Raw genomic sequence first — 15,384 nt, forward strand, 5'->3', positions numbered from 1 at the left:
TCTTGTATGGGCATACCACCAAGTACTTACCCATTTCTGTTGATGGACATTTTCTTGGTCCCAGTTTTCGGTAATTGCAAATAAAGCTTCTTTAAACACTCATGTTCAAGTGTCTTCATGGATATATGTTTACATTTCTCTTGGGTTATAGCTAGGAGTGGGATGGCTGGGTCAAATGGTAGGTCCATGTTTAATTCTTGAAATAAGCTGAGCAGCTTTTCTAGAGTGATGGTACCATTTTATGTTTCCATCAGCATTGAGGGAGACTTCCAGAGGCTCCATTTCCTCACCAACGCTTGGTAGTTTAAGTCAGAAAAGTTACAGTGTGTTATACAAAACCCAAACTTCCCAACACTTTCCTACAATCCAAGTAAAACACGTTAAGTGCCTGCATGAAAACAGTAAGCTAATGTTCTCACACAGAAAGCTTCCCACACTGCTTCTTCATCACCAATCACCAACCGTGTTGCTTTGTGTTCCACAAGCCTGTGATGGTTTTCTTAGAATGTCGGAGACACAATCACTTTGGCTGATGATTGTGAAGTTCCACGTTTGTGTTTGGCATATAACTCAAGTTTGCCACACAGATATTTAAAAATGTTGCATTACTTTTTTTGAATGTAAACTTCAGTTGTTTCCCCAAAGATTGCCAAAAACCTTATATTGAGAGATACAAATATTCGATGAATTTTGGGGCTTTAAGCAGGAAACCGGGTTGTGAGAAAATTCTGTGGCACATGCCTTCATTTCTCGTTCTTTCTCTCTCTTGCTTACTCTTTTTGTATATACAAAACACTGAGATATTGCTTCACTTGCAAACAGGTTCGTGATCAGACAGGGAGACAAGACACAGAAGGGCTTCAGGATGGGTGGGGTATGCGCTGTGCTCAGAAATGAATGGGGGGGCGGGTCTTCTCCCAACATAAATCTACAGGTAGGAGCTGAGCTGACTTCACCCATGTAGGACAGAAGGTGAGGCCAAGTGCACGTGCTGGTGCTGACTGTATGTGGGAAGCGGGGTGCTGGGAGTCTGTATCTCCCCACCCCAGTCACTTGCCCCAGCCCAGGGTGGGGTTCTTTGTGGGGACCAGGACAAGCTAGGACAAGTGGCCATAGAGGGTGGGAGATAATCACTCTTTGGAGTATACTGTGGGAAGCTGAAGAAGCCTGCTTGGTGCACACATCCTTTGCCTCTGTCTGGCCCTCTCCATCCTACTAATCTCCTAGCCCTGCCCACAGGTGGACTTGGACCACCCAAAAAACATGCAGCAGCTGGGCTTCAGGTGCTCCTGAGGGGGAGGAGGAGGGGACAAGAGCTGCTGCTCAACTCCTCTTGTTCCTAAGCCCCTGCTGACCGTGCAGGGCTCAGTTGGAGTTTGGGAGTGGGTCAGAGGGACAGAGAGGGTCAGATCAGGTGAAACTACAAGGTGAGGGGTGGATGAAGGGCGAGGATGTGCATGAACGCTATGAGGAGGCACAGGGCGCTCACAGGTTGAGGCAGCACTGCAACTGGTCAGGTTTCTGTCCATTGGTAGAGGGTGGCACTCTCATGTCACCACATGTTGCCAGGGGACTCGTCCTGGACTGTGTGGTCTGCAGTCTCCTTCTGTGACATGATGCACTAGATCTCTGTGAGAATGTTCCTGAAAGCTTCCTGTACACTGGTGGAGTCCAAGGCAGAGGTCTGGAAGAAGGACAAGTTTTTCTCTGCAAAGGCACTTCTTCATCAGTGGGCACGGCCTGCAGATGGTGGAGGTCACCCGTCTTGCCCACCAGCATGATGTTGATGTTGCTCTCAGTGTAGTCATGCAGCTCCTTCAGCCAGTGCTCCACATTCTCCTATGTCAGGTGCTTGGCGATGTCATACACCAGCAGCGCACCCACTCCACCACAGTAGTACTTGGAGCTGATGGTGCGGTTGCCCTTGTGGCAAGCAGTGTCCCAGATCGGAGACTTGATGGTCTTGCCGTTAGCCTGGACCCTGCAGGTGGCAAACTCCATGCCAATGGTGCTCTTGCTCTCTAGCTTGAACTCCTTGTGGGCGAAGCAGTCCAGTAGGTTGCTCTTCTCCACACCTGCATCTACAATGAGCCCCACTTTGAATAGGTAGTCATGCTAGCCTTCCCGGGTCCCATTGTCCTGGCATTCCAGCACACTTCTCATTTTTTCTTTGAGCACACAGTGAGAGTTCCTCCTGGATGCAGAAAGTTACAATGTGGCGCTCTAATACAGATGCAGAGTCAGGATTGGGTGGGATGGGACAGAGATGGAATAGGCAACAGTGGAAGATGACCCTCTCTTAGCATCATGTCCTAGTTCATCTTGCAAACCTGGTTGCTCATAGGCCACCATCTGCTCTTGGAGACAGTCAACAAGAAAAAATGCAGTGCACAGCCTTGGCCACCATTTGTCAAGCTCAGTTCCTCTATCTCAGAAGCAGGACACCTCCAGTCCATCTTGATGTCTAAGGATATTCAGACCTCAAATTACCAGTGACTGGGTATCCATTGAGCGTGAAGTAGGCAGGATCACACAAGGGGCTGGAAGGACTTTGAAAGCAGGCCACAGATAGGATGCCACAACTTTTAGTTTCACCACCTTGTGTCCAACTCCTCCTGTGACACAGACCTTTTTCGCTAACAGGAGTTGCAGAAGGGGACCATTGGCACAAGGCAGAGGTGAGCCATTGCTTTTAAGAAGCCTCAGCTGTGGGCACAGGAGCCTCAATCACAACATTCTTCTCACCAGGAACCTACTCCCCACATATTCTCCACATCTCCACACTGTACTTTTGAAGACCCCCGCATGTGCCCAAGACACACCTTCCCAGGATTAATTGTCTGACCCCACCAGCCCAGCAGGGCCTGACATTAGTCTGAGGGTTCTACATACACAGTCCAATTGAGTTGCTACAGCTATCCATAGACAGGTATGATTGTCCCCATTCACAGGATCCCATTGTTCTGAGAGGTTCAGTTTTTCCTCATGGCTTCCAAGGACCCAGATAGAAATTAAGCCCAGGTCTACGTGAATCCACAGCCTGTGTTTTTAAGTACTTTCTCTGTGATGCCACCTCCCAGGCAGGACCCTCTTTTATGACCCAAAGTGGTCCAGATTTGGTCCCACTCAGTTGGGTTCTTTCATCAGCTTGTAGAAAGAAGTGTGTGTATGGACAACATCTCCCATCTCTCCCCTTCTCCCAGAGACATATGGCATATGGCGAGGTGTACGTAGTGATGAAACATTCATTCATTCATTGTGGTTGAATTCAGACAACAAAGAAAAGGAGTTAAAATGTCCTCCATACCAGACAAAGTACTTTCCATACATTAATTTACCAAGCCCTATTCTAATTGGCACTATTACAATGATTCTTGATGGGTACTGTCACCTTTGGTACACACAGTTTCTTTGTTTCTGAGGCTTGTTACAATGGAGTGACTCACGCATTGCCTCCCAGCACGTGAGCTTGTAACCTGGGATGTCCACACACCCCATTTCTCAGTGGTGCTCCATTTACGTCATATCATTGGCTCTCTGATTTCATGGTTAAATCTGGTTCCAAATGGCACCCTTTCATAGCATCCATTATCCTATTTTGAAGTGTGTGTTTTGAGTAATTTCAGGTCACTAAGTAGCTCTGGAAGAGATGAGATGCAGAGGAACAGTCTTGGCCTCCCATCAATGTATACAGATGGTCCATTAACAGGAGGGGAAAGATGGGCCCCACCCCTGGACAGAACACTGGGCCCAGGAGGAATATAAAGGCAGAGGCATGGGGCAAAGAACCACCGTCAGGGAAAAACTCACTCTCGTTGACTGTCACTGAGGCAGTGTCATCCCTCCCAAGATGAAGCTGCTGCTGCTGTGTCTGGGGCTGACCCTGGTCTGTGCCCAACCCCAAGAGGGCCAGGATGTCGTGACATGCAAGTTGGATCTGACAAAGGTAGAGTTGAGGGAGTGTAGGACTTTAGACGTTGGGTGTGGTTTGGGGGATTCTGAAGCGAGGTGACCCTCCTGGAGAACAAGGGTTTTTGATGTTAGATCACAGGGGTGGTATCTGACCTTGGACCAAGAGCAGTTGTACCATGTGGAAAGATGACAAAGCTCGGGGACCTCTGTTCTCACTGCAGGGACACTGGGAAGAGCCCTACATGTGTGGGCCAGTCCATCTGAGTTCTAATTCCATCTTCTCATCATCACTATGAGGCCTGGCCCAGTGCCAGAGTTCAAGGCGACAGGGCTCATGGAGTGTCCTGTCTATTCTTTTCTCTCCCAATCACTTTACTGATTTATTGCAGATTTCAGGGGAGTGGCATACCATTCTCTTGGCCTCAGACAAGAGGGAACTGATAGAAGAAAATGGTAGCATGAGATTGTTTATAAAATATGTTGAGACCTTCGAAAACTCCTCCCTGTTATTGAGTTGTCATATAAAGTAAGTATGGTATTTTTACTTGGGAACAGAAGTTGATTTTCATCTTGGAGCTTTACACACACACACACACAATCATGCACATTCCTGTACCCATTTACACTGTGGCCTGTGTCCAAATCAGAGTTTCTTATCAGGCACTGGCCCTGGACTTGACCAACCTAAAGATTTCTAGACTCAGAGATAAGAATTGCTGACAAGAATAGGTTTCACTGGGAGTACAGTAGGTAGGGCAGAGGGGATCCGAATCATATGTAGTGTGACAATGTAGTTTAGGGAAGAGCATAGGATGAGGATCAACAGCCTGGCTCTCTCATGGAACTACCTTTTACTAGTGAGACCTAGAAATTTTGTCGCTTTCCACCCCAATTACCCCCTGGGTAAAAGAAAATGATCATAATTGTCTCCTAAGGGTTTTTTCCTTTTTGTGTGAGGGCTGCATGAGGCAATGTTTGTACAACATTCATCTGAGACTCTGGCACATTTGCGCCCTCAGGCAAGTATGTAGATGGGTAGCTGTGCCAGTAGTGATACTGGGAAGTGGTGGTGGAGGAATAGTGGTATTAGTAGTTGACTTATTCTTAAAGTAGCAATAAAGTAAAACAGGAAAATAAAAGTTCTTTTAATGTTTTACGAAAGTTTTTGAATAGTTTGTGGAAATAGGACACTCAGATTACAGGTGGAGTGGGAGGGAGACAGCCCCTCAGTATCTCACTGGCACCAATCAGCTCATTCTGTTTCACAGTATCCTGGGAGTGTGTATTGAACTTTCCCTCATGACTGATGCAACAGAGGAGAGATGTGTGTATAGTGTTCCATGTAAGTACATATTTTTAAAAGTCTTTGAAAATTCCACTTCAAACTGCAAGAAATTTACTAAATCCCAATATCTTTAGGATGGAGATCCATTTCTGACGAATCCTATTTAGGTACTATGCATGAGGCCATTGAATGGTTAATATTCTCTAACTGTTTGGGGGACCTTGCTTGTAAAAGCCAAGTCCTGGGATATAACATTGAGAATGAGATGGCCGTGTGGTCATATGTACCTCTGGCAACTAAAGAAAACTGGCCCACTAAAGAAGTAAATTGTTTGGAGAGCTTCTGATTCTACACCCACTATGATGGCTTCTGGAGGCTATTGCCACAGCACCTTCTCCAGATCAGGTGCCAGTATGTGATACCACCAGGACCCCTAGACAGGACAGAGACACACAGTTGGCAGACATGACCGAGAGAGGTTGGTGAGGGTCAAGCAAAGTAATAGAAGGACAGGAGCAGCTGTGGCTGAATTTCCTACCACTAGGAATTAAGGTACCACGGGATCTCATTTCCACCCTTAGAAGTCAACAGATGAAGCCTCGGAGGCAAGTGGAAGGCTTGAATATCACCTTAACATCTTCCAGGATGTGCACTTCAATTTGTTTTTAAAAGAAAATAGGTAAAGAGTTTCACTTGCTTCCCATGGACCTAAGAAGTTCTGACCTGTGTTCCGTTTCTTCCACAGATGATGGATACAATACGTTTCGCATAGTTGAAGGAGTCTACAATGACTATCTTATCATTTATGCCTTGAATATCAAAAATGAGGAAAGAACCGAACTGATGGGGCTCGTGGGTAAAGTATTCTCATGCTGATATTCACCTTGGAGTGGGCTGCAGATACAAAGATTGCCCCAATCTTCTACTGTGCCCTCTGTACTCTCCCCTAGAGAGTTGCTCACTGTGGGTAACCACCAGGCTCGGTGATGGGAAGGTGATGAAATCTCTCACCATGCAGAAGGACATGCTAAAAATGTCAAAGTCAACACCAGCTAAAGCCCCTCCCTCACTTTTGCCTAAGCACCAATCAGTGCCATCCATCACCATCACCTGTGCCCCCTGCCCCAACAGCCTCCATGACCAACACAAAGTCACAGCCATGACCGTCACTCTTCCCACAGCCCGAAAACCAGATGTGCGTCCAGAACTCAAGAAAAGGTTTGAGGAACTTGGCATAAAACGTGGAATTCCACAGGAAAACATACTGGATGTAAGCAATGCTAGTAAGTTTAGCTCTCTCTGGTTTGCTCTTCCTGAGTCCCTGTGTTACTGATTGGAGAAAAGCAAGAGAAGGTAACACCTCCAATGGGTTCCCTGTGTCCAACTGTAGAAAATCATTCAGGTTCTGGCTGGGAAATCATGGGCTGGTTGTTAACTGTGCTCTTTTCTGCCTCTGCAGACCCGTGCTCCGAGTTACGAGGGAGCCCCGGTGCCTAGGCGTCCAGGTGGGTGATGTCTGATGGGGCAGGGGTGACCCAAGGTTACTGTCCTCCAAAACCAGCAGCGCTTCATGCCCAGAGATTATAATACAGACATTTGGTGAGGAAGCTTGTGGGGTGAGCTTGAAATTTGGAGTTGGGGGTTGTGGTTCAGCAGCCACTCCTTCATGAGCTTTAGAGCAGATGACCTCACAACTGAAAGGAAGAAACAACTATGTGCACCTCACAGGGTCACTGAGTGGATGCCCTGCTGCTGAGAAGGCCTCAGGAATTGATAATGTCCTAAAGTCATTAACACTTAAAATGTGAAATAGGGCAAGAGTACCAGGGTGTGAGCATAAATCCCAAACACACTTCTGGGATTGGCTCGTCTTCCAAGGCCAGAATCAGGGGTCTCCCCCTCCCATTTCCAGTAATACTGTCTTCCTTCGATTTCTGCACATCCTTCACTTCTGACCTGGAAATCGATCTGTGTGACCTTCCCGTTGTGCTACACCTACAAAATAGGCCCTGAATTTCCTCATGTGTTTCCTCCTGCAGCTATATTGTGGGGCTTTTTTCAGGTAACATAAGGAAAATCTTAGCATGTGGCACTTGCATAAAGCCAGCATTTCATAATGGTACCTATGATGTTGCCATTCTTTCTTGACTTATCAAACATTCTGTAAAACCCTTAAGCTGAAAATGGTAGAACCAGCCTGGGGTCGTCCACTGGGGCCTCCACTGAGTGCTCTGTGTTGTTTGCAGACTCAGTACAAGGACGTGTAAGCCGGGAACAGTAATAGAAAAGGAAATGTCATTGTCCCAGTGTCCTCTTTCCCCTACTCTGGCAAGTAGCCTGGGTGAGAGAGCAGGCTGTTACCTGCATCTTCACCATTGTTCTCTGTAATGGAAACTCTCTTTGCCTTCAGTTCAGTCCAGGAAGTGCTTAATGAGTTTCTGCCTGCTCTCTCTCCTCTGCTTATTTAGGTCCGAGTGAATGCTTCCTTCCACGGGCCCCATGTCTTCTTGTGACTGGAGCTGTGACCTGATTTCCAGCACCGTCGTTCAGGAAGGCATTATCTCTGAATCTTCAGGATTTTCTCTACATGTCTAGAAACTCAACTCTCCAAATATCAAAGGTTTTCTCCAAATTTCCAACTCTCCATGCCATTCCCAGGAGAACTCTACCGTGAATAATACACTCTTCTAGCTGCTCAATAAATCAAACATCTTGCAGTCAGTTGTGTGACCTTCTTTGTGCAAGTGAGAGACCTGGTGCTGACAGCAGACCAATGAGGGGCTCCTTGGCCCTGTTCCCATAACATTCCTCTAGGTTCTTAGAATCTTCCTGGTTTGAGGATTCTCACACCTCCACAGTCATTCTCCATCCCTCTGACCACTGCCTGCCCTTTGATTTGCCTGTTTCTTAGTGACCCGATAAAGCCAATAAGAAGCTCCTCCACAGTGTGCCCCATCCTGGAATTCTCCTTCTCAGGGCAGCACTGAGAGATAGATGCTCTGAGGCTGACCCAGTGTGCCACGTGTGAGGGCCCGGCCTCTACACCCAGCTTCTCTACACCCCCCAGGCTAGGAGGGAGTGGGTGTCAGAAAACCTCCTTCACTGCCACTGGTATCTACTGTGCACATCTTCCGTGAGATGCTAGTGTCCCTAAATGTATTAAGAATATAAAGTTCAATTCAAATTGGGGTGGAGGACCCTTCCCATTCTGTACAGGTGCCCTGTCAGTGTAACAGTACCTTTGCTGGGCAGGGCTACCTTGATGGTTCTCACTGATATGGAAGCCACAGGACTTGAATAACATTGTTTTCTCCTGGGTATGTAACACTTCATCTTAAGACCAGAAACAGTAAAACATTTCCCTTGGGAAGGAGATCCTCCCCTCGGCCCATCCCCTACTCAAGACCATTTGTACAAGATTGCACTATGTCCATCCCACTGATGCTCTATTTCCTAACAGATTTCATTATCAGCAACATAAATGCCAATTTCCCTCAACAAGTAAAGGGAATGTACTAGATCTATATTACAATTGTTTCAACTCAAAACAATTGCTGAAGGACACATACAGGCAGCATGATGCCATTCACATAATTGGTAAATAACACAGAGAACAATGGGAAACATCATTTGTGGACCCCTGTGCATGTGATAATGCAGAGCTTCTCAGAACGTGCACACTAATCACCTGGGGACCCTGATGAACTGGGAGCTCTGGGTGAGAAGGTCTTGGTGGCGTGTGAGACTGTGCTTTCTAATAGGCTCCCAGACATGCCTGTGCTCTGTACCTTGGGTGGGGTGACTGGGGTGAAGGGACACTGTGCTTCTTACCTTCTTTATTTTCAAAAGATTTTATTCAGTTTTAGAGAGAAGGTAAGAGAGGGAGAAAGAGAGAGAGAGAAACATCAGTGTGAGGTTGCCTCTCATGTACCCCTTACTGGGGACCTGACTTGCAACCCAGGCATGTGCCCTGACTGGGTATAGAACTGGTGACCCTTTTGTTCTCAGGCCAGCACTCAATCCACTGAACCTCACCAGCCAGGGCTCCTTGCCTCCTTCAGTGCATCAATGCCTTGGATTATTTTGCTTTACCTGGCTGGTGAAATCTCTCAGCTGTACTCCTGGACTCCCATAACTTTTATATATTGTAGCCCACAAGTGGTTGTTAAAATAAGTGATTCCACGAAGACATGAGGGCTGGCACCTCCGATTCCACTGTCTTATTCATGTCAACCCAGGTCGGTGATTATTTCATGGAAAGACACACAAGGAGAAAGACACTGAATTTCAAACCTGTACTTTGATTTTCTGGGATATCGAATAAAACCAGGAATCGAATGAAAGTTATGGTGAAATCAGCCTTCAATGGGAGCGATGCTACTGTTTCTTGGTGCACTTTTCTCAGGGATGGAGGGCCAGGCTCACAGTCTAGGCCCATGGGGTATTTCCCATCATGACATTTAAATGCTACGTTTTTTCTTTTTTTGTTTAGTTCTGTATTGCCCTACTATCACCTCGCTGTCCATCAACACATTATTAGGATGGAAAATAAATTGAGTTGGTTAAAGAAAGAGAAGCAAACCTGTTGGTAAGAGCACTGCAGAATAAATCCCAAACACTGGCCAGCATGAATGGGATTCCTCACTAGGTCATCCATGCTCAGTTCCTTCTGAGAGTTCCCTCTGCCTGTGCACCAGAAATACAGTGAGGAAGCTCTGGTCTTGGCATCCAGTTAGACGGGAGAAATGGGTCCTGAAGTAGTTTCCTGACTGTGCTGGAACAAATCACTAGGAACTAAGAGGCCAAAACACCGAGTTTATTGTCCTTCAGATCTGGAGGTCAACGTATGACACGTGATTCCCTGGACCAAAACCAATGAGCCCCGTGTCTGTCAGCACACTCAGATCATCTTCTGTGTCCTTTCTTAGAGTGTAACATTTTCTCCTTGGTAGTTTTCTTCTGCATTTTGGTTTTTAATTGCTATGTACCTTCTCCAGTTTGTTTGTTTCACAGTGTAAAATTTGTATGTTTGAATAAGCCAGCTGGACTCAGTTTAGAGGAACCCAATTTTGTTGGCAACTTCCAAATGATCATATTCGGAAGGCAGGTGAACATATCCCTTCTTCTTTCCATCAGGTCTGAGCAGGCTGTTTGCCTTGGCCACATCAGTGTTGTAGAGCTCCCTCACAGCCTGTTTGCCTGGTACTTGTTGGCCTTGACACCCACAATGGACACAAGTGTGCCGTTGTCTTCTGTCTTCATCAAGGCTCCCTTGGTGGACAGGGGGACACGATGATGGCAGAGTGGTGAAGCCTGTTTCACCTGGGGGCGGAGACATAGGCTGCCTCCTGAGCCACAGTGTTGGACCAGGGAAAGGTCGATGGCATGCTGATGTCCTTCGTGTGTGGCTTTTTACGCCTTTCAACTCTGCTTTCTTTGCCTTCAAAGCCTTTGCTTTGGCTTTGGCTTTGGAAGGAGCAGTAGCTTCCTTTTCCCTGTGAGCACCATGGTCATGAAAAGGCTGTTTGTTTTTTAATAATTAGTTTTTATCATGAGTTTTTTGCTCCTATGGAGAAATTCTATTGATTTTTACAAGTTGAATACTTTAGCAACGTTGATGAATTTTTCAGTAATTGTAATGAAATTAGTTCCAATACTTTGTGGGCTCTTGGTTTTATACGTATATGGTCATATTGTTGCAAATAATGCAAAAGTACCTGTTTTGACACTTCGGCTTCTCTCTATCTTTTTTCTCTTCTCTTTGTAACTTTAGCCAGAACCAACAGGGATACTTAAATATTGAAACCATAGTTTGTATCCAAAAATTGGTATAGAACTAAGACCCATCCCACTGACGATTTTCCCATTGCCTGTGAGCCGAGATATTTGCCATCAACACGATATTAGGAACAGTATTTTCTACCCCAATGGAGCAAATTTACAAAAGTTTTATTCACAAAAACAATCCATTCCTCTTAGTAATATATCTCTGTTTCAAAAAAAAATTGTACTCAATCCTCTATTTTGAATTTTACCTATAATGTGGAAATGTTCTTTCTCTATTACTGTGTTAGTACTTACATAATACTTTACATTTGCCTCTTGTGCGGCACGATGAAAAATGTGGGTATTTCCCCCCCAGGTCTCCAGAGAAGCACTTTGCTGGCCCCTTCTCTTTACTGTGGCTGTTCTCCTGCCTGCTCTTTGCTTGGGAGATTTGTGCTACACTGTCCCCCAAACATGAGTTTGTCAAGTTGGGACCCTCAGAGTGCCTTCCATAAAGTGAACATTAAAGTATTTAATTGTGAGATTCAGGACATATTATTTTTGAAAACTATATTTATCTATGTATTGAAAAAACCGAAAGGAGGGAGAAGGTGAGGGAGAGAAACATGGATGTGAGGAGAAACATTGATCGGTTGCCTCTCATATGTATCCTGACTGGGAACAGAAACTGCACTTGGGCACGTGTCCTCACCGAGAATCAAACCAGTGACCTTTTGTTTTGCAGGATGAGGCCCAGAAATTGAGCCAAGACACTCATCAGGGCTCAGGAAATCCTTTTAAGTTGCCTTCCTACTGCTCCCCTTGAATGACTTCAAGTTCAATGGAGGATACTTAGATAAATGTCAAATAAACTTCCAGTGTAAATGTCAAACCATAAGGCTATCTAACATTTCAAGAGCAACAAGGGAGACTCCATATCTCCCTTTCCCAGCTTCAGAGACTCTGCCAGTTGAGTCTCTGGTCCCAGGACACACTGAAGTTGAAACTGTCTACTCCTAGAGCAGACCCATTAACAAGACACCAGCTGTTGTCCTTTTCTCAAAAAGAAATATATTTTATGGATTATGCTACTATAGTTGTCCCATTTCCCCCCATTTCTTCCACTCCGCCCTTCACAAGCCCTGCTCCTTGCATTTCCCCACCCCCTTAGTTCAAGCCCATGGGTTGTACATATAAGTTTTTTGTCTTCTCCATTTCCTCTACTATTCTTAACATGCCCCTGTCTGTTTTCTACCTACCATTTATGCCACTTACTGCCTCTACCTTTTCCCGCATTTTCTCCTCCCTTTGCCCCTGATAACCCTCCATGTGATCTCCATTCTGTGATTCGGTTCCTGATCTACTTGTTTGCTCAGTTTGGGTTTTTTTAGCTTCAGTTGTTGATAGTTGTGAGCTTGTTGTCATTTTAATGTTCATACTTTTTGTCTCCTTTTTTTTCTGAGATAAGTCTCTTTAACATTTCCTATAATAAATGCTTAGTGATAATGAACTCCTTTAACTTGACCTTATATGGGAAGCACTTTACCTGCCCTTCCATACTACATGATAGCTTTGCTGGAAAGAGTCATCTTGGATGTAGATCCTTCCTTTCATGGCTTTTGAATACTTCTTTCCAGCCCCTTCTTGCCTGTAAGGTATCCTTTGACAAATCATGTGATGATCTTATGGGAATTACTTTGTCGGTAACTGTCTCCTTTTGTCTTGCTGCATTTAACATTCTCTTCTTCCTGAGGGAGTGCAAGTCACACTAACACAATCCAGGACCTATCTGGAAATACAGCTAAATACTGAAGAAATTACTAAGAACAAACAACTGAACAAGAGCAAGAGAAAGCCTCAAAACCTTGTACACACAGAAGAACCAGCTCCAACACAACCTGCCCACACCTGCAAAACAGAAAACAAGAGGTGGGGGAAAGACTGACCCTCAGATAACCAGATGGTGCGAAAGACCCACCAAAGAAAGACCCAACGAGAACCAAAAACCAAAGACATACACAGAGCCAACATAAACCACAGCCCAAGATCAGTAATATTGGGAGATCAACGAGACCACTGTGCCACTGAATCTCACAGGTATTCTACCACAGAAGTTTACACCATAAACCCAGGGGGTCAGAACAGAGCAACTTAAGAAGCAGAGGCTAACAGGAAGAGTCTCACAAACAATGGGAAGACACAGAAACAATCCCCAAATGAAAGGAAAGGGGGAAGTCTCAGAAACAATGCTAAATGAAAGAGACGCAATTCAACTATCAGATATCCAGGTCAAGGAATTGGTTATAAGGAAGCTTAATGAGCTCACACAGAATGACCGAAAACCACAGGGAAAGTACAATGAACTCACTGCAAACTAGATCAACATGAAAAAGGAAATAGAATCTATCAACAAGGACCAAGAGGAAATGAAGAATGCAATTCTGAACTGAAGAACACAGTGGAAGGGATCAAAAGCAGGCTTGATGAAGCAGAGGATCGGATCAGCGAACTGGAGCACAAGGTAGAAAAAAAACACCCACAATGAGCAAAAAAGGGAAAAGAGGCTCAGAAAGACTGAAGAGTAGTTAAGGGAAATGCAGGACAACATGAAACGTAATAATAGCCATATAATAGGGATACAAGAAGGAGAAGAGGAAGAGCAAGGGATAGAAAACCTGTTTGAAAAAGTAATCATGGGAAATTTTCCTAATTTGATGAGAGAAAAAGTCACACAAACTCAGGAATCACAGAGAGTCCCAATGAAGAGGAACCCAAAGAGGCCCACTGTGAGACACATCATAATTAAAATAGCAAAATTCCGAGACAAAGAAAGAACCTTAAAGGCAGCAAGGGAGAAACAGGAAGTAACATCTTTAGGAGCCCCGATACGGTTAGCAACTGACTTCTCAATGGAAGTGCTCCAAGCCACAAGAGAATGGCAGAAAATATTCCAAGTAATGAGAACCAGAGGCCTCCTACCAAGACTACTTTACCCAGCAAGGCTCTCAATCAAGATGGAAGGCCAAATAAGGAGTTTCCCAGACAAAAGAAGTCTAAAAGAATATACCTCCACCAAACCAGCTCGGCAAGAGATGCTAAAGGGACTGCTTTAAGGAAAGGAAGGAAGAGACAGAGAGAGAGAGAGAGAGAGGAACACAGGTACAAAAAAACGGCAATGAATAAGTACCTATCAATAATAACCTTAAATGTAAATGGATTAAATGCTCCAATGAAATGACATAGAATAGCTGAATGGATAAGAAAGCATGACCCACACATATGCTGCCTACCAGAGACCCACCTCAGGACAGAAGACCTACACAGACTGAAAGTGAAGGTCTGGAAACAAATTTTCCAAGCAAATGGACAGGGGAAAAAAGCAGGGGTAACAATACTCATATCAGACAAAATAGACTTCAAAAAAAAAGGCCATAAAAAGAGACGCAGAAAGTCACTTCATAATACTCAAAGGAAGAATCCACCAAGAAGACATAAACATTGTAAATATAAGTGCTCCCAACATAGGAGCACCCAAATACAAAAAGAAAATCTTGGAGGACTTCAAGAAAGATATTGACAGCAACACAATTATACTAGAGGATTTTAACACCCCACTGACAAAGATGGACAGATCTTCCAAACAAAATATCAACAAAGACATTGTGGAGTTGAATAATATCCTACATGAAATGGACTTAACTGATATATAGAGAGCCTTTCATCCCAAAGAAGCACAATACACATTCTTTTCAAATGCACATGGAGCATTTTCAAAGATAGACCACATGATAGTGCACACAACAAGCCTCAAGAAGTTGAAGAAAATTGAAATCATATCAAGCATTTTCTCTGACCACAAGGGACTGCAACTAGAAACAAATCTCAAGGAAAAAACACCAAAACACTCAAAAACGTGGCGATTGAAAGCATGCTATTAAACAATGAATTGGTAAAGAATGAGATTAGGGAAGATATCAAAAAGTTTCTAGAAATAAATGAAAATGAACTCACAACAATCCAAAACCAATGGGTCACAGTAAAGGCAGTCCTGAGAGGGAAGTTCATAGCAATACAGGCCTACCTAAAAAGAATAGAAACATTTCAAATGAACAACCTAACCCTACACCTACAAGAACTCGAGGAACAACAACAGAGACAACCCAGAGCAAGTACAAGGAAGGAAAAAACCAAGATCAGAGCAGAATTAAATGACATAGAGACTAAAAGCACACTTCTAAGGATCAATGAATCCAGGAGCCAGTTCTTTGAAAAGATAAACAAAATTGACAAGCCCTTAAGCAAGCTCATCAAGAAAAAAAGAGAGAGGACCCAAATAAACACAATCAGAAGTGAAAGAGGAGATAGTACAACTGATAGCACAGAAATACAAAGGATTGTAAGAAATTACTATGAAGAACTAT

General features: G+C 44.5%; 1 protein-coding gene and 1 pseudogene across 1 annotated transcript; one reads left to right on the top strand and one right to left on the bottom strand.

Annotated features, from left to right (window-relative positions):
• Nucleotides 1–1,485: 1,485 nt before the first annotated feature.
• On the bottom strand, nucleotides 1,486–2,163 carry LOC112306496 (ras-related protein Rab-11B pseudogene; annotated as a pseudogene).
• A 1,638-nt stretch (nucleotides 2,164–3,801) lies between these two features.
• LOC112306495 (major allergen Equ c 1) lies at nucleotides 3,802–7,918 on the top strand. Its single transcript, XM_024562473.3, has 7 exons — nucleotides 3,802–3,946; nucleotides 4,302–4,438; nucleotides 5,181–5,254; nucleotides 5,943–6,053; nucleotides 6,379–6,480; nucleotides 6,657–6,702; nucleotides 7,666–7,918. Exons 1-6 carry the CDS (start codon nucleotides 3,851–3,853, stop codon nucleotides 6,692–6,694), a joined length of 558 nt encoding a protein of 185 aa, XP_024418241.3. The 5' UTR covers nucleotides 3,802–3,850; the 3' UTR covers nucleotides 6,695–6,702; nucleotides 7,666–7,918.
• Nucleotides 7,919–15,384: the final 7,466 nt, after the last annotated feature.

Source organism: Desmodus rotundus, chromosome 1 (assembly GCF_022682495.2).
Source record: "Desmodus rotundus isolate HL8 chromosome 1, HLdesRot8A.1, whole genome shotgun sequence".
Classification (NCBI taxonomy): Eukaryota; Metazoa; Chordata; class Mammalia; order Chiroptera; family Phyllostomidae; genus Desmodus; species Desmodus rotundus.

Excerpts from the sequence above, each read along its gene's own strand:
- LOC112306495 (XM_024562473.3), top strand. The coding sequence starts at position 3,851 with ATGAAGCTGCTGCTGCTGTGTCTGGGGCTGACCCTGGTCTGTGCCCAA. Across the intron at positions 4,439-5,180 it reads TTATTGAGTTGTCATATAAA|TATCCTGGGAGTGTGTATTG; the intron begins GTAAGTATGGTA and ends TCTGTTTCACAG. Across the intron at positions 6,054-6,378 it reads CGAACTGATGGGGCTCGTGG|CCCGAAAACCAGATGTGCGT; the intron begins GTAAAGTATTCT and ends CTCTTCCCACAG.